Genomic DNA, 19211 nt, shown 5'->3' with positions numbered 1-19211 from the left:
GGAAGTGTCCAAGGCCAGTTTGGACAGGGCTTGGAGCAACCTAGGCTAGTGGAAGGTGTCCCTGCCCATGGCAGGGGGTGGAATGGGATGAGCTTTAAGGTCCCTTCCAACCCAAACCATTCTGTGGTTGTGTTATTTCAGTTGTGGTTCATCTTGTAAGTCAGACTTGGGTATTTCAGCCATCTTAAGATCGTTAATAATTCAGAGCGTCTTTCTCCCATGACACTGGAATTAATTACCTTTCTTAGAGCAAACAGGTAGCACTAGATCAAGGTAATTTAAACAAAGATTTACTTCTTGAATAGCATACAGAGAATTAATTAATTACAGCAAATTTTCTGGTACTCCTTGAAATATTACCTGTCTCTGCTCCACATCAGTTCCATTATGTAGCAAGAAGAAAGCACACATGCCTCTCAGGAAATACTGGACAGAGATTTTGCCTACAAAAAAGCTTGGATTGAGAAAGACTTCTACTTGAGTGGCCCTTTTGTAATCAGTAAAACAAACCTACCAAAAATATCTATGTAACCTGTTTATTCTGGGCCACTTTAATACTGCCTTAACATATTAAGTAAATATAATTAAAGAGAAACACTGCCTATTGCTATTTTCCTGCCAAGTTATGGATTTTGTGTGAGAAAGCCATAAAAATTTTGGCTGATCTATAAATTTCAGTGTGCACAAGAATTTGTCCAGCCAGATTTGAGAGAAGGCTTTTTCTCCCTGTATCAGCTCTTTTATTAGGGCAAGATTTAGGAGACTCCCACACTTCCAGTGTTTGTGCAGCTTAGCATGGATAATATTCCCCATAAAGGCTTTGATTTCATATGCTAGAAGGGAAGGGGTGAATGCTCATAAAGCAATGGGTTGATCACAGTTTTCAGTTAGAGATTTTGAGCAGATTGTCATTCCATTCTGAAGGATGAACTTTTAATTCTTTTGGGGTAAGAAACAGATCTTCAACGATCAAGGATTGTTGAAGCATTTTGTATCCCAAAATAAATACACTCCCATTAAGGGAAGGCTCAGGGGGGACCTTCTGGCTCTGCAAGTCCCTGACAGGAGGGGGGAGCCGGGGGGGGTCGGGCTCTGCTCCCAGGGAACAAGGGACAGGAGGAGAGGGAACGGCCTCCAGCTGTGCCAGGGGAGGGTCAGGTTGGCCAGGAGGAGGAATTTGTTGCTGGAAAGGGTGGTCAGGCCTTGGAAGAGGCTGCCCAGGGGAGTGATTGAGTCCCCTTCCCTGAAAGTGTTCCAAAAACACGTGGATGCAGAGTGTGGATACGTGTGGATGTGGGTTAGTGGTGGTGCTGCACTGATGATCTTGGAGGTCCTCTCCAACCTAAACCATTCTGTGTGTTTGTCAAGGATGTACACGAATTTCTCTTCCTTTCCCCCTGAAGTTCTCATATTTTCCATTCCCTTTCTGGATGTGTGAGGCTTTAGTTTTGAGGGCTTTCCTTTGGGGCTTTATCTTTGTGTTATTTTTGTGTGTTTGGCAGCTTTTCTCTTTGTCTGCTCCACAGACTTTTCCTGTCCCATTCAGCCTTATCTTGTCCCTTCAAGCCTCAGTCTCTGCTCTATTTCTTTGCAGTCCAGCTGGCCATTTCTTCTGTATAACTTGGAGAGCTGTAGAGGGGTGGTAGATACTGCTTTTTAAGTTCTCATGCCCTACACTTGAAGGAAAAAAGGTCTGAAAATAGTCATAGAATCACTGGTTCTGTGGTCATTCAAGTATAGTTTTGTTGAGTTGAATATAGATAAGTCCTGATATGTGTATCAGAAGCATTATTTACTATTTTTTTTATTAAATAAGGTCTTTGCCTCAGATTTTATTATTTGCAAACTAGTTCTGTCTCAAGATGAGTGTTTGTCTTAGAGTTTGTCCAAATTAATAAACTTGCTCCACATCAGACCTGAGAATGTTTCCTCTCCCAAGGCATAGAATGCTCTCATCAATTCCCAACTTCAATTTAAATGACAGGGTACAAATAAAGAATAAAGTGGAATTTCCCTCATATTTCCCATCCATAACATTTGTCAGGGCCTGGCATGTTTGGGACACAAAGGTATTTGTGCAGGCAATGTAAATGTTACAATTATTGCTCAGGGAAGAATTATATATGTAGGAACTACTTCAGGGGCCCTAAGAAAGCTATAATTTGCTGCTGTTGATCTTTTATTTGAGTTATGCTTATTATAAAAGAGAATTAAACAGAGTTTGCTTCAGTAATGAATGGGAAGTGCCCGATATGAGACTGGGCTGGTTTTTTTTCCTGAGTGAATTTCCAGTAGTAGCTTCAGGACTCTTTTCCAAACCCTGCTTGACAAATCTGCTGAAGAAATGCCTCATTTTAAACCAGCCAAAGCAGTTTTTTAGCCTTGCTGTGTTTCCATGGGGAGCATCCATTTGATGGATGCACAAAACCAAGTTGTGAATTACGTGTCTGTCATTGCCTTGGGGAACCACTCAAGTTTCTTTAAAGACTTTTAGTGGTATTCAAACATATGTGAAGAGCTTTTTTTTTTTTGCTGTTTCACTGTCTTCTAGCATCCTCTATGAAACTTTGCAACTTTTCATGATTCTTTAAGATATTTGTGAAACTCTTCACTTTCTGAGCCTACAGGAAAGATGGAGACAGACTGTTTATAAGGGCCTGGAGTGAAGGGATGAGAGGGAATGGCTTCCCACTGCTAGAGGGCAGGGTTGGATGGGATATTGGGAAGGAATTGTTCCCTGTGAGGGTGGGGAGGCCCTGGCACAGGTTGCCCAGAGAAGCTGTGGCTGCCCCTGGATCCCTGGAAGTGTCCAAGGCCAGGTTGGATGGGGCTTGGAGCAACCTGGGCTAGTGGAAGGTGTCCCTGCCCATGGCAGGGGGTGAAATGGGATGAGCTTTAAGGTCCCTTCTATCCCAAACTGTTCTGTGATTCTGTGGAACAACCAAAACAGCATCTACACAATCAAGGGGACGAATAAAAGATTCCAGCCGTGACTGATTTGCTTCAACCATCTTTTCTTGAAGCATCATCTTTTTCTCTGTTCATTTCCCCCGAGCTTTGCGAGGCAAAATCTGCTTCCTGCTGCTGGGAATTCTGAGCACTGAGTTCATTTTCCTCTGCCACGTTCAGGTGACCTTGCAGAGGTACAAAGACCCAAGCCAGAGCGGACAGTAACCTTACAGGGGTGTGGGATGCAGGTCCCAGGTGTGGCACAGCACTTGAAGTGTGAGAACCAGTGACCCATTCCCTCACTCCCTGTGGTCCTTCCCACCTGTTGCCTGGTGCCAAACATTTCCTTGGCTGCTGTAAGAAGGTGACTTTCTCCATTATTCCCAGGATGGATGATCATGTTGTTAGCAACACTGCTCCGTTCTGCAGCTCTGAATAAGCCTCTGTAATTAATTCCAGTTGTCTAATAAAGGCTATTTCAGAGCAGGGCTGAGGCTGTGGTTTGCACAGAGCTCAGGCAAATCTTTGGAGCCATCTAATGGGGATATAAAAATGCTGAATTTAGTTAATAACCTTGGATTGTAGCAGTTTGTGATGTAAGTGGCAGAACTGCTGCTCTGTGCATCCCAGGGACACGCAGGTAGCCAAGGGACTCCCATTTCATGTTAAAGGTTGGCATTTCAACCTTTCAACAAATGTTTCCTGTATTCAGATGAAAAAGAAAGATTTTTGAGTATTCCCATGTTCTTTCTCAGTTCAGAGTCTGTTGTTGCTGATTTAAAAGAAGGGAACTCAGGGGCACTGCTGCTCACCCAGAGTTTGCTTTGAGTGCTCCTCGTGATTTCATCCACTTTTGACCATTTGCTAAATTGTGGCTAATAAAAAAAGGAAGATTATTTGAAATGTTCATCTGATGACAGTGAATTCTGAATTCACTGAATTCATCCACATCTGATAGTTTTCTAAACTGTGACTAATATAAAAATAAGGGATTGTTTGAAATGTTGGTCTTGTGACAGGATCTTGTTTTAGTACCCCTGCAAGTTTAGGAAGAAGAACATTTTGTAAGATTTTGGGAACTAATTTTCCTTTTTGGCATCTCAATGAAATATTTTTTCCCTTGCAAAAAATTATTTCTTTGCAAAAATCTCGCTTGTTAAATTCATCAGTGCAAGTTTGACTTGAGACTCAGCGACAAGAGGAGCAGTGGCCTGGCTGTGTTGGCTGGCAGGTAAAGAAGGTGCTTAAGATGAGTAAAGTATTGCCATCAATGTGAAAAATATGAAAAAGTTCTTATCTAAGAGTTGGGAAACAATTCCAAATATCTCTTCTCCTCCCTTCTTGTCTCTATTCTTGTGAAATCCTCACAGAAGAGAAGACAGGCTGCAGATGCTCAGCCACAGCCCCTTTAAATTACCTTGAATGAAAAGAAATGGGAATTCCAAATGGGAATTCCTGTCTTAAGCCCCGGTTTTTTAACACTACCTTTGTCTCGGTTTATTAAATGTGAGACTGTTTGTTACCCTGAGTTCTGTGGAATCAAGTTACCCTTGGAAAATTCCATTTACATGCAGCGTGCACTGCACATCACAGCAAACGTTCTGGAGCGTGTTTTGTGGTGACAGTGATGCATAAAGTGCATTTTCCCTATAGAAATTGAACGTGGGAATGGCACTTTCCGAAACAATTAGCAAATAAGTTAGCCTGAGCAAATAGAAGCAGCCAGCCTGAAAGGATCCTTGTGTTTGCTCAGTTCCAAGGATGGAAGAAGATGCTGCTTTCCATTCAGAATTTTTGAGGGCTTTTTGGTTCTATTTAGGTTTTGGTTTGGGGGGGTTTTTTTGTGTGAAACCATTGAGGTGTCACTCTCAGCCAGGTTGGTCAGTCTTGTGCCTAAAGCAAGGGACTTTTTCTGGGGTTACACCTCCACTGTGTGATTGCTGTGACTGTAATGTCCTAAACATTTCATGGAATCCCAGAATCACTGAAGTTGGAAAAGCCCTCCAAGGTCACCGAGTCCCCCCTGTGCCCGATGCCCCCCTTGTCCCCCAGCCCAGAGCACTGAGTGCCACGGCCAGGCCTTCCTGGGACACCTCCAGGGATGGGCAGCCCCTGCCAAGGTCTGACCACCCTTTCCAGGGAGAAATTCCTCCTCCTGGCCAACCTGAGCCTCCCCTGGCACAGCTGGAGGCCGTTCCCTCTCCTCCTGTCCCTTGTTCCCTGGGAGCAGAGCCCGACCCCCCCCGGCTCCCCCCTCCTGTCAGGGACTTGCAGAGCCAGAAGGTCCCCCCTGAGCCTCCTTTTCTCCAGGCTGAGCCCCCCCAGCTCCCTCAGCCCCTCCAGCCCCTTCCCCAGCTCCGTTCCCTTCCCTGCACACGCTCCAGCCCCTCCGGGTCTCTCCTGCCGTGAGGGGCCCAAATTTTCCTCCAGTGTAGCTTGATGCAAAGTAGATCCATATCCAAAGGCATTTAAACCCAGGAAAGCTGATTTAAGATGCTGTGTTGGGTGAATTGATTTAAAATTCAATAATGTATCAATGACAATAATGTATTAAATACAGCAGTGGGGGGGGTTGTGTCTGGAACTCTCAGTATGTGGGAGCAGTGAAAAAGGATGTGACTCGAGCTGTGAAAATCCACAAGCAAAGTATTTCCCTCTCCAACTGTGTTTGACTGGGATAGAAAAATTTCCACAGGGAGCACAGACGTGTTTTGTGGACATTTTATCTGTGTTAAAGACAGTTAATTAGGCTGTTCCCACGAGGCACCTCTCTGGCTGCTAAAATTGGTGTGGTGGGGCATAAAGCACATCAGTGTGAGGTGGGGGAATGAGGGTACAGGGAGGATGAGACAAGATGATTGTGCCACCTCAGGGTCTGACTGATCTGCTCAGCTCATCATCACAGGAGCATATTTTGATTGATAAAGTCACTAATTTCTTTCCAAATTTATTGTTCTGACAAATTTTGGTTTTTCTGGATTTTTTGGGGGGAGTGGAAGCTCCTTAAATCCTTCAAATGAGGTGTAAGAAAAAAGGTATCTGATGTCCTTTGTTTAATATATTATTCAGTCTCAAGCCTTTTTTGTCTGATAAGGATGGAAAGATTAAAAGAAACTCTTCAAATTAATGCTGCTTCCTCTCTCACAAATCGATCATCTGTTTACCTGTGATTCTGTACTGGTCAGGTCTAATAAATAACAATAAGTTTTTCACCTTGGAAACTGTAAAACAAAGATAATTTGTTCATAGTGTTATTTTTCTCCTTAGACCTCAACTGCTACTGTCAATATAGTGGTGACAGATGTGAATGACAACGGACCAGTTTTTGACATGTTTCTACCCAAAAACCTCTCTGTGCAGGAAGAGGAAGCCAATGCTTTTGTTGGTCAAGTAAGGGTAAGTCATTTAAATCATTTATTTTATTAACCAAACTGTACAGACAATTAGGAAAGAACATGAAAGAATTGTGCCTTAGACAAAATCCCACCAAAATGTCATAAGTTTAAATGCAAACTGCCCATTGTCAGATGTATTTGTGGTAACAAAGTCATGTTTTGAGCTTTAAAATATAGAATTGTGCTTTAAAATATGGAATTGATTGTTTTCTTTGCTGTGTTTATTAACTGAAAACGCTTTTTCATGTAAAAATAACACATTAAAACCTTGGGTTTTTTTAAGAAATGTCACTGTAAAAGCTTGCTTATCACAGATTTCCAGTGTTAAAACAGTGTTACCACATTTTTAAACTCTTACTGGTTGCTTTTTAAATCTTTTTAAATCATTTCCTACTATACTGAACAAGTGACACCCAGCTATAGGAAATTGTCCCACATGTGGAACATTTTAAGGCCATTAAGGTGAAAACCAGTTAAAGCCTTGACTGAAATAATTGATTACCTGCCATAAAAACAGATGTTGCTTGGGGGTATTGCTAATTTGAGGGATTTGAAGCTGTGTAAATTTTTATAACACCTGTGAGTCTTGTGAACTCCTGGCTGCAGATTCAGTCACTTGAAGCAAACATTGGTGGTTTTTTGGGGTTTTTTTTGGCAAAGTCATTTTTTTCCAGCATCAGGTGCAAGAAGAAAGTGTGAATGAGTTGTTTCTGTGGGGTTTTGATGCCCAGTGGTTGAATGTAATGTTTCATATCTGCTGCAGGGATGAGTTAACACTAAGGTTGGATGCAGCATGAGCTGTAGGTAAAAGATGAATTTCAAAGCAAAGTTTTTTCAGGAATTTAGGTGAAAAATCTACCTTTTTTTTTTCCCTAGTAGCAACCATATAAATAGAAAATGGGAACTCCTTAACTTGTACCTTCAGGAAGAACAGGACATTTTGAGTACCATGGGAACCATCTAGGGTAGCATATATCCATAATAAGCATAATTTTTTTCCCAATTTGTATTATTTAATAAGACATCAGAGGCTGGTTTGAAGCCTGGGACATGGAGAATTTAGGATCCCTCACTACAATTAAATCAGGTTTCACAAACTGTTAAGTTGTTGCTTTGTTTTTTGGCATTGCCTTCATGTGTGGTGGTTTTTCATTTTGCCTGCTAAAATGCACGGGTGTAATAGTTCAAATCAGTACCAAATATCTTTAAAATCCATTTTGGGTGTTGCTGGGGGCCCTCAAGGCTCAATCATCCTTTTAAACACAAGGGTGAATGTATATTTATATATACATATATTTATATACATATATATACATATATTTATAGCTTCGATGGAAGTATAAAATATAACAACTTATCAGCACAGAACCTCTCTGTCTTCTAAATTAGTGGAATTTCTAAGTGGTGTTGAAGTGAAAATATTTCCTGAAGCCTTGGGATCTCTTGTTCCCAGTTGTGGTGTGACAAAAACTGGTTCTGCCATTTCCAGTCATGGTTAACACCAGTCTCTGGGTGGAGAAAGCTTTCTCTTTATAGAACAAATCCTGGATGTAGTTCCTGTTGTTTCATGTTCACAAATGCAAATCAATGTAGAAATATCCTTTGGAAAAACCATTCCATGGTACAGAACAGAGAGATTTGGGCATTAGGAATTTTTTTTCTGGCTTCAGCGAGGTTATTGAAATAATGTTGGTGAATGTTTTGGTGTAGCTGTGTTGTTTGAGGATATTCCTCTTTAAAAGCTGAAATAGCTTTTGGTGTGTTGTGCTTCGCTGTACAATAGAACCACAGCAGGTATGGGAGAGGTTTCTGTGGGAATACAGTTTGTATAGAAGCTTTAATGTGGTTAAAATATACCTAAAGGCCTATTTGAGGTGAGAATAGCCTGGTAAAAGAAGATGAACTTATTGTGATGTGTGTTTTCCCTCCCAAGAATTAACCCACTGACCACAAAGCTTTTCAGAATGTTACTACATTTATTTCAAACAGAGACCTGAAATCCACCAGAACAAAGAGTAACATAGATGATTAAAAAAAAAAACACAACAGGTTTTTGGAGTGTCCCCTTCCCTTTGGAATGTCATAGTCCCATTTTGCACAGGGAAAAACAGAGCAAGAGATTTTTACCTTCAGAGCCCAGAAGATCTGACCCTGCTGCTCCTTGAGGCAGAGGACCTGGTGATGAAGGATGTGGAAAAGGTGCTCAACCACTTTGGTCCCTCAGGATCTTTTACTCCTGGGGTTTGGTGTCGGGATCATCACCTGCCTGAGCTCAGATGGGGTCGAGTTGGAAGGGACCTCAAAGCTCATCTCATCCCACCCCCTGCCATGGGCAGGGACACCTTCCACTAGCCCAGGTTGCTCCAAGCCCTGTCCAGCCTGGCCTTGGACACTTCCAGGGATGGGGCTGTAAACAATTCAGGGTATAAAACAATTAGTTTGGACACTCCCATTAATAACTTGCCACAGATAAGAGTTTTCTATGCTCTGCTTTAAGTGGGAAAATTGAACTTCGAAAGGGATTCCCATAAGGGCTTAGGTGGCATCTGGGAGGTTGTTTCCCAAGGAGATGTAGAACCAGGGCAGTGAAAGATTTCCTGTGGGAGAGGGGAGGGTTTGTTCCTGCAGTCAGGCACAATCCACACTCCAGAGTGCTCTCACTCTCCAGCACTCCAACAGCTCTGTCTGCCAGTGGAGTTCAGTTCCTGAAGGCACTGGCACAGGAGTTCTGCCTGGGGGGGTTTGTGGAGCAGACTGAGGATTAAAAGAACAAAAACCAGGCTGGCAGTGGAGCAGATGTCTTTCCAATCCCTTTTATTTTGCGCTGTGTTGTCTAAATTGGGGCAGTCGGGGGTGGATTGGATTCCCTGCTGCTCCCTCACGTCTGATCCCGGGGATGCCCCGAAAGGCAGCAGGAGAATTGCTGCATAAAGGTCTCTACAAAGGAGCAAGGGGAAGCAAAAAGCTGCAAGTGGGAAACGTGACAGTGAAATTCAGGCAATTCATTGCAGTCTAAAACGTGCTGAAGGCAGGGCACTGGAATGATTTGCCTTGTACAGTGCTCTGTTATCAATACCAGGGGCACGGGAGGGAAAGCATGGAATGACATTTAGGAAGGGATCAATGTATCAACTGCCAAACCTGCTGGCAGGTTCACAGTCCTGTTCAGGGAGAATCAGTCCCAAGTAGTTTGTTGCAGACTCAAAATGCAGTGTCTGGTTAAAGAAGAAGCTGTTGAGCTCATGGGGCCCAGGAGAGGGAAGACATCACTGGGCTGAAGGTTTTATTCATGTTTTTTAATATATATATTGAGATCCCTTCACTCCTCCCATCATTTGTTTGTTGGTGGTGTATTTTTGTGATCAGCACTGTTTGAAATCTCCAATTTGAACGTGTTGGTATCAAGGGGAGACAGCACTGGGGAAGGAAATGAGAAGGAAAATAGGGATAAAGAGTTATGTGGTGGGGGGAAACCACCCCCTAATCAGATGCTCAGGTATCACTGACCTTAGACCTTCCCTAAGATGGAGACTGTATAAATACATTGCAGTACTGAGAGCATTTTGCAGTGTGTGTGATACCTCTGTCACCTGCTTCCTTTTAAAGGACAAAAAAAATGCTTAAAGAAAGTTGCTCTTTAGGAGTGGAGCTATTCTGCCTCCTGGAAAAGACTTTTAGAGGCTGTTCTCTGATTGTACTGCACAATGGAAATATTTTGCTTTTCTTTTGCCATAATAAATGTGAAATCATACCTGTGGTAGAAATCCAATAGCACTTGTCCACTGCAGAGCAAAGTCAGGCAAAACTGAGACAAAACTAAGTGGGTGAGACAGAGATATCCTGTCTGGCACCAGTCTACTGATCCTAGACATTGCGTTTTAATGGGAAAGAAGTATTTTGAATGCCTTGGGTAAAGAAGCAAACTCACTCTTGAATGCTGATGAAAGGTAATTATGTCACCCATTTCCTAACAGAGCTGTCTGTCTGTGGGTATCAGTGAATTGTGACAAGTTCTTTTTTGACAGAGGGCTGGAGCAGCTCTGCTGGGAGGAAAGGCTGGGAGAGGTGGGATTGTTCAGCCTGGAGAGGAGAAGCTTTGGGGTGACCCAATTGTGACCTTCCAGGGCCTGAAGGAGATGACAAGAAACATGGAGAGAGACAATTTCCAAGGGCCTGGAGTGACAGGACAAAGGGGAATGACTTCAAACTGGTAGAGAGTTGGGATAGATGGGATATTGGGAAGGAATTGTTCCCTGTGAGGGTGGGGAGGCCCTGGCCCAGGTTGCCCAGAGAAGCTGTGGCTGCCCCTGGATCCCTGGAAGTGTCCAAGGCCAGGTTGGACAGGGCTTGGAGCAACCTGGGCTAGTGGAAGGTGTCCCTGGCAGGGGATGGAATGAGATGGGCTTTAAGGCCCCTTCCACCCCAACCCTAAATTTCCTTGTGATACATGTCAGGTGTCTTTTTTTTCTACTGTTCAGACCTCTTGTCTTTGCTATCTGTAATTAATGTAAGAAAACTAATTCCCTTTAAGTTTTCTTCTGTGAACAAGAGAGATGGCAGAATGCAACCAAGAGCATTAGAAGAGTCTGACTGGTGAGATAAGTAGTTTTAAATCCAAGGGTTTGACTGTTATGTTCCAGCTTGGATTCTAATTCTAATATTCTTTAAGTAGGTGGGCTTAGGAGGAGAGCCAGCAGTCAAGAGAAATTCCAAAAATAGCTTTCAAATGGATTAACATATTAGAGAAATCTTTGGGAGCCCAGCTAAACGTGGAGATTTCCAGCAATATATTTCATCTGTGATTTGGAAAGTTTTATTTGGAGAGGGGTTTTTTTTGTTGTTTTGGCTTTGCATTGTACATGCATTGGTTTCATCTCTGAATTGCTTGATCATACCACTGCCAAAGAACATACTCATCAAAAAAAACAAAAATTCTAATCATCCTTCAAGTAAACCCAAGTCTCTAAAGTTAGGCTTTGGTTGTGTGCCAGGCTGAAAGAAGCTTGTCTGTTTTTAAGTGTTAAAATGTGATTAACTTTTGTGGGAGGTTCACCAGCCCATTAAATCATGAATTTGCAGCCATGAGGTTTTTGATTTTCATTTATTTTAATTTATATTTGCTCGTAGCATTTAACTGCTCTTACTGTGTAGTTTCATTTAGAGTCTCGTTTAATTGGTTTGGGAAGTAACCCTCCAGATGCTCTGGAATTAGCATTGACTGGGAAAGAAATCATCAAAGGTTCTTGTGGCTTGTCCAAGGGCTAAAAATGTGTCAGTGTTTGAAAATTTACAGGGTGTTACCTTTATCCTATTCCGAGTACAGTGAAGGATAAGCTGGTTTGACTTGGGAATTCAGCAGGATATGGAAGTTCCTGGAGGATATCCCCAAAACCTGTAGTATTTTTCCAAAGGGTGTGTGTGGAAGGGAACAGTTTTGTTTATTTTGTGTTCTTTCTATCATCTCTCTTCATTGGGTTATTTTGTGCAGGCCAGTAATTCAGGATATTTGAGATTTATCCCACAGTGTAACCAAGCCTCTGGCTCCTGCAGTGCACCATTTTTTGTGTTGGTACCTCCTCATCTTTCGCTTTGCTTAGAGCACATAATGAACAAAATAGAGAAGGGAAAGTCTGTATAAAATCAGGCAAAAAGGAATGAAAGAGAGGAAAGGCCTTTCTGAAGTTTAGGCAAGAGGAAAATCCAAACTTTTGTGGATGACTGATGTTCCTTCCTTAAAATATTCATAAATAAATACCAAGAGGTCAAGAACATTTCAAATATTTGTGGCCTCTTACTGCACTTGGGAGATGTTAATTTAGTCCTGTGGGCACAAACAGTAATATCCCTGCAAAACAAGTACAAAATCCAATTTAACACTCCCACCCACACTTGATTTGCTGTTTGACACAAATGAAGGGCTTGGGAATATTTCCAGCCCATAATAAGAAACCCATTAAACCCTCAATAATAACCCTATTAAACCCATAGTAATAAAAAAATCATGTTACCAGCCATGCAAACAGTGATTCTCACCAACAGCATCATTTGGATCCTCCAGCACAATTTCCATCCCTGCCTGGAGCTGTGGTGTTTGCTGGAATACTGGGAAGCTGGGGGAGATCAGGAGCTTGTGTTGGGTTGGGAGGGGATTGAAGGAAACTTCTGTCCCTCAGGAAGGGAAATTTAACCTGGAGGAAGTTGGTTTGGTGGTAAAGTGGTCCGTGAGAAGTGTTTCAACTTGGGGATTCCCATTGTGTTCCCTCAGCTTTGTAGGAATAACAACCCACTGCCTTATTTTGCTGTTCTCCAGCTCCAACAGTCCAAGCCCAAATCCTCAATTAACCTGCCTAAATCCTGCTCCCCATCATGAGCAAGAGTTGTGGGTATTAGTGGAAGGTTTCCTTTGAAAAGAATGATAATGATATAATTAATATTGTTGACATTAAAGCCCTTGTCATTATATTGCAGAGTTAATGATCCTTCAAGAGGCATTTTGGTAATTCAGATCTCCCAGAACTGTGTTTTCAAGCTGTTTGAGACAGAGGAAGATAATTTGTTACCCTGGAATAGTGTTGCTTTATATTCTTAGGAATATCCTAGGAATGTTGAAGCAGAGTTGGTAACACAAATTTCAATTTACCACAACAGGTAAAGGCTGTCACCTTGGAGATGATGGTACCTCTAAAAAATATGGGATGCATTTCCTGGGAAATAAAGTAGCAATTTATTTGGGTTTTATGAAGCAGTACTTTGTAAGTTAATGATGGAAATGAGGGTTGTCCTGTGGGTCTGAGGAGTTACTGGAAGAAGAGCAGTAGTTGCTCTGGCTCTGCAGAGGAACGTGGTGTTCCTAATTCTGAATAAACATACTGAGGTGTATCCTGGGCTGCATCAAAAGGAATGTGGCAGCAGGTCCAGGGAGGGGATTCTCCCCCTCTGCTCTGCCCTGGTGAGGCCCCACCTGGGTCACTGTGCACAGTTCTGGTGTCCCCAACATCAGAAGGACATGGAATTGTTGGAGCAAGTCCAGAGGAGGCCACCAAGTTGCTGAGGGGACTGGAGCACCTCCCCTGTGGAGACAGGCTGGGAGAGCTGGGAATGTTCAGCCTGGAGGGGAGAAGGTTGTGTGGAGACCTCACAGCACCTTCCAGGGTCTGAAGGGACTACAGGGAAACAGGAGAGGGGCTGTTCATTGGGAACTGGAGTGACAGGACAAGGAGGAATGGCTTCCCAAGGACAGAGGGCAGGGATAGATGGGATATTGGGAAGAAACTGTTCCCTGTGAGGGTGGGGAGGCCCTGGCCCAGGTTGCCCAGAGAAGCTGTGGCTGCCCCTGGATCCCTGGAAGTGTCCAAGGCCAGGTTGGACAGGGTTTGGAGCAACCTGGGCTGGTGGAAGGTGTCCCTGCCCATGGCAGGGGATGGAACAAGGAGATCTTTAAGGTCCCTTCCAACCCAAACCATTCAGGGATTCTGTGGTTCTGTGGGATAGGAGAGGTAGAAACGGTCACCTCACCTTTCTGTGTCTCTTGCAGCACTGGCAAGAAGGGCCAGTCAGTAAGGGATTGTTTTATTTTCTTTTCTTAAGTCTAATTTATGCCCCTGCAGATGTTCTTAATTGAAAAAAAACTATTTACCTTAAACTTAGGTAAAACAGGCTCCTCTGTCCTGACAAATGTGTCCCTTTTGTTTTTTGGCCACACTGGCTGAAGGGAATTTATGAGCTCTTCACTTGGGTAACTCTGGGGCAGTAAATTTCCCTGTCAGGCTGCTTGGACCAGTTTCCCTAAGAGCAGAGGGAAACCTCTGAGCATGCAGAGGGATGTTTCCAAATTATTCTTTTTTTCCCAGCAAAGCAAAATCAGCTTAGTTCCCTCTCCACATTTCCCAGGGATTTTGTGTGCTGGCAGGTGGTAGAACACCAGAATGCCTGACAGGTCCTGGGGGGACTGTGCTGGACCCTCAGGTGTTGCAGGAGTGCTCCTGTGGTGGCTGAGGGTGCCCCAGGCTCCTTCATGCTCTGGGAATCACTAAGGTTGGAAAAGACCTCCAAGATCACCGAGTCCAACCTTTGGCCAAATCCCACTGTGCACACTAAATATCACCACTTCTGCCTCTACAGGCACTGGAACTTTCCTTCCCTTTGCCAGCTGTGGGGATGAAGGGAAGGAGGAGCTGGGTTAGGGCTGGATGCAACAAAAAAAATCTTGTAGCAGAAATGAGTCAGTTTGTTCTGCAGGTGTTGGGTGTTCACATCCCACTGTGGAGGGGGAAGAGTAAGTGATCCTCTCTGGAAACATGGATTATCACTTGTGCTGCCCCCAACTTTGACAGCTTTGGCTTATTGCAGGGGAGGAAATGTGCTCTGTGCACAGCCTGCACACACAGGAGATCAGGAGTGGAGGGGGTTCAATGAGGCTGCACCGTGGGGAATAGAAAAAAACCCAGCCAGTTTTGGGCTCAGTGCTTTCCCTGATACTTCTTTTTACTCCCAATGGACCTTAGCTAATAGAAGAAATCACTAAGGTTATTTGTGTAGCCCAGAGAAAAATAACATCTGTGATTTGTATGTCGTGGGTAGAGCTGAAAACTGCCACGGAAAGTGGTTTGTGGAGAGGCCCCAGAGCTGACATCCTGTCCTACCTCCCAGCAGAGAGATTTTGAGAGAAAGCACTGACTGGAAAAGTCAGGAGCAGATGCCAAAACATCAGGGAGGGATTCTTGGTCTGAACATGTGTTGTGCTGTGGCCCAGCTTGACAAACCAGATGCTTGTGAAGCCAAGCCCTCAGATAATCCTAATGCTGGAGGATCTTCAGGTGGTGTCTGAGGGGAATTTTTGTTTGACACTGTTTGATTTGGGTGTTTCAGCGCTGCCCAAATCATTCTGGAGTGTGTCCTTAGATGGAGGATGGATGCAGACAGCTGGAATGGACACATTAGTTAGAACTTGGCTTTTCCCTTAACACATTTTGTCACGTCCAGTGATGTTTTAATTGCTGCTCTCTGAAGAACTACTTAATTTTCTACAGTTTGTTCATCACGTTCTTCAAAACCAAATGTTACCGTGTTTCATCCTTGTTCCTCTACTCTCAGAAGAGGCCAATCATTGCAGCAGGAAACTGTTTAGGTTTGTTCAGTTGGTGTCTCTGTTCTCACACACTGAACCTCCAATTTTGGTAGCAGCCAATTAATTTATGACTGTCCTTATAGGGACAGACATAATTCATGTGCTTTTCCAAGAGCTCCCAGGTTCGAATGCTGACCTGTTGTTTTTCCTCCTCTTAATTAAATTATGGTGTGATGAATAAGGTTATGTAAATGAAACAAAGGGCATCCTGTGAGCAAGGCATTCTCATTTGTTTGCCTTTATAAATGACATCTGGGATGATCATGAGAGATTTGCATGTTTTGTTTTCAGAACAGTTGTCGGGAAGTTTCCCTGAATGTTTCATTCCGGTGGAAGTGTTCGTTGTAAGACTTGGTAATGAAACCTTTTATCTTCCTGGAAATCAATTAAAAGTTAATTAAAATTGTTAATAAGAAAAAGATCACTGTGCTTCTTCCCTGTACTACATCCATGTGTTAAGCAGGGCTGGCTGTGACTTCATCCTGACTGGTCTGGGGATAACAACATCCTTTTAATTGACATCTGTCAAAGGATGGTTGGATCTGCTTAGTTTCCGATCAACTCTATTTCCTCCATAGAAATAACTGATCCAGACAAAAAAACAAACAAACAAACAAAACCCCACAGGAAACTCCAAAAGTAATCTGAAATACTCCTATAATTGGAAACCAGGAGAACAAATTCTCATGAGGCAACATTTTTGTATTAGGTTAATTTGGAAGTAAGTTTTGGATTAGGTAAGCTTGTTTTATGGGAATGTAAATTAAAATTGTTTTCAAATCTATGGCAGGCTTTACAATTTGGTTCCTAAAAACATGACTGTGTATGTTGTGAACTCACTTGTGTCCATCCTCAGGCGTAAACATCTTTGCCACATTCTGCAGGACTGATTTGATTCACAGAATCATTTAGGCTGGAAAAGACCTCCGGGACCATGGAGTCCCCCCTGTGCCCGATGCCCCCCTTGTCCCCCAGCCCAGAGCACTGAGTGCCACGGCCAGGCCTTCCTGGGACACCTCCAGGGGTGGGCACTCCAAACCTCCCTGGGCAGCCCCTGCCAAGGCCTCACCACCCTTTCCATGGAGAAATTCCTCTTCCTGGCCAACCTGAGCCTCCCCTGGCACAGCTGGAGGCCGTTTCCTCTTGTCCTGTCGAAAGTTGTCCAAGGCTGAGCAACTAACTGTATCTCTCCTCCTGAAGAATTCCAGTTGGGATCCGGTTACCTGCCTTCTGTCATTGCAAATCGAGCCATTTGTTTCTGTGGGGTATTTTCCCTTTGGTAAAACCTGAGGGAGAGGGAGGGTGCCCTAAAAGAAGCACTGCTGAGCAGCCACACGAGCAGTGGTGCTCTGTAGAACCCTTCCCCAGGTTACCTGCTTTCTCTGGGGGAGCTCTGTTGAGTATGTGCATTAAAACGTGATTCTTCTGCTCTTCCTCCAGGCTACAGATGCAGATGCTGGGGTCAATGGCCAGGTCCATTACAGCCTGGCAAACTTCAACAACCTGTTCAGGATCACATCCAATGGCAGCATTTACACAGCAGTGAAGCTCAACAGAGAAGTGAGGGACTACTACGAGCTCATCGTGGAGGCCACGGACGGAGCCGCGGATCCCCGGCGCTCCACGCTCACCTTGGCCATCAAGGTGCTGGATATTGATGACAACAGTCCTGTGTTTACCAACGCTTCCTACACCGTCTACGTGCCAGAAAATCTACCCCCAGGCACTGTCTTCCTGAAGATAGAGGTGAGACAGTTAGGGAGTGAAGAAGATGTTGTGTGGTTGATTTAACTTGGCAGCGAGAGTGCAGGCAGAGATTGGGAACTGCAGTGTGGGGGAAGTCTTTTTGCCCAGAGAAGCTGTGGCTGCCCCATCCCTGGAAGTGTCCAAGGCCAGGTTAGACTGGGCTTGGAGCAACCTGGGCTAGTGGAAAGTGTCCCTGCCCATGGCAGGGAGTGGAATGAGATGGTCTTGAAGGTCCCTTCCAGTGCAAACAGTTCTAGGATTCCTTGATCCTCTCCCTGGTAGTAGCTGATAGCAGGTTCTCCAGGGAAGGGAACAAGACCAGACTCATCTTCCATTGCCTCTTTCCCTGAATATTGTCCTTGTCTCCCATGGCAGGTACCTCTGGTTTTTAGACCCTTCAGTGAATTTGATTCCTTGTGTCTGCGTACATCGAATACTATTAGAGCAATATAACAAAACTCCACTTGTTTGCAGCAGTTTTCTTTTATATATCCTTTAAATCTAGTAGGGATGCTTTGTGAAAAAGGGCTTTGTTTGGTTTCAAGTCCCTTTGTTTTCCTGCAGGCGAAGGATGTTGATCTGGGCTCGGATGTGAACTATCGGATCCGCACGGAGGAGGCACGACAGTATTTTGCACTGAACAGGCACACGGGCGAGTTGTCCCTGCTGAAATCCTTGGATTATGAGTCATTCTCTGACGCAGAAGCCACCTTCACCTTCCTGGTGGAAGCCTTCGACAGCAAGGGCACGATGCCTCCTGGGCTGGCCACCGTCACCGTGAGGGTCAAGGTGAGAGCAGGCACTGCTCACTCAAGAGCATCCTCTCCTGGGTGGTACAAAATGCTCCCCCAGCTGTCCTAGGAACCCCAGAACAACATTAGTGTGTCTACTTTTCCCTTGGACAAAGCTGCTTCTTCTGCCAGCAGCTTGTTCAGTTAAACTCACATTTTATAACAGTTATAATTATTTTCTGTGTAATTATTTAGTTAAATATTGAATCACAGGTTTATGAGGTACAAGAAAGACCTGACACATATATAAACATTTTGTCCTAAAGAATCCCTGAAAGGCTGAAACCAGCCCCTAATGGAATTATCTGCAAAAATGACCCAGTCATGTTTCAGGTGCAGCTCTGTCTCTCAGTCAAGTCCTTTTGAGCAGTTGCTTGATTTTTATGAGCTTGGAGAGAGAAGGCAGTTTAGTTACTTGTATTTTAGCTAAGGAGGAAAAATTGTAGCAGGACCAAAAGCACAGCTCACAAGTGTGAACTCCATCTCCAGCAACTTCAGTGTAAATCCAAGTCTGTGGAAAGAATTCAGCATTTATGAATCAATCTGGGGTTCAGCTTCCTGTGTATCTGCAGGTGCTGGGAACTGCCATATGGTTTTGAGTAATTCTATTTGTCAGTCTCTACTGAGCTCAGAATTATTTTAAGGAAAGTAAATGTCTCCAATTATTTGGTGACAATGCAGGAAGGCTTCTGTGATACTTCTCTGTCTGCAAAATTTCTCAGTTCTGAGATGCAGGTCACCTGTTCCCTAAAAATCCGTGCTCTGCCCTGGCAGGTTCCAAGTCAGTCACAGAAATCATTCCTTGAGGCTTTTCTGTTAGACTTTTAAGGAGGAAGTTGCTTAAACGTGTATTTTTTCCTATAAGAAGCCTTTTCTCAGCACACTGCATTTTTGAAAGAATTAAATGTTTGAGTTGGTTTGGGTGGGTTTGTTGGGTATTTTTAAAGGTACCTGTTTTCAAATAGGATTGTGTTCAGAGCAAGTTGTTGTCTGTGTCATAGGGCTGATGGACAAAGATGAAGGGATGGAGTGTCCCCTCAGCAGGTTTGCAGGTGACACCGAGCTGGGGGTGCAGTGACACCCCTGAAGGACGGGGCCATCCAGGGGGACCTGGACAAGCTCGAGCAGTGGCCCCTGGGAATCGCAGGAGGTTTAACAAGGCCAAGTGCTGGTGCTGCCCCTGGGTCAGGAGAACCCCTGGGT

At 44.0% G+C, this 19211-nt stretch overlaps 1 protein-coding gene across 16 annotated transcripts in view; it reads left to right on the top strand.

Moving 5' to 3' along the window:
* Positions 1 to 19211, top strand: part of PCDH15 (protocadherin related 15) — a 526100-nt gene that overhangs the window by 408273 nt on the left and 98616 nt on the right. For all 16 annotated transcript variants that reach the window (XM_027692924.1, XM_027692936.1, XM_027692923.1 and 13 more), the window contains 3 exons: positions 6217 to 6345; positions 16912 to 17217; positions 17782 to 18006. In XM_027692924.1, the coding sequence (XP_027548725.1) occupies positions 6217 to 6345; positions 16912 to 17217; positions 17782 to 18006 (660 nt within the window). The remainder of the gene's footprint in view (positions 1 to 6216; positions 6346 to 16911; positions 17218 to 17781; positions 18007 to 19211) is intronic.

The sequence above is a fragment of the Neopelma chrysocephalum genome, unplaced genomic scaffold (assembly GCF_003984885.1).
Source record: "Neopelma chrysocephalum unplaced genomic scaffold, ASM398488v2 Primary Assembly neopelma1_89, whole genome shotgun sequence".
NCBI lineage: Eukaryota > Metazoa > Chordata > Aves > Passeriformes > Pipridae > Neopelma > Neopelma chrysocephalum.
Note: the sequence above shows the minus strand (reverse complement) of the source record. Positions and strands in the feature narration are given on the sequence as shown.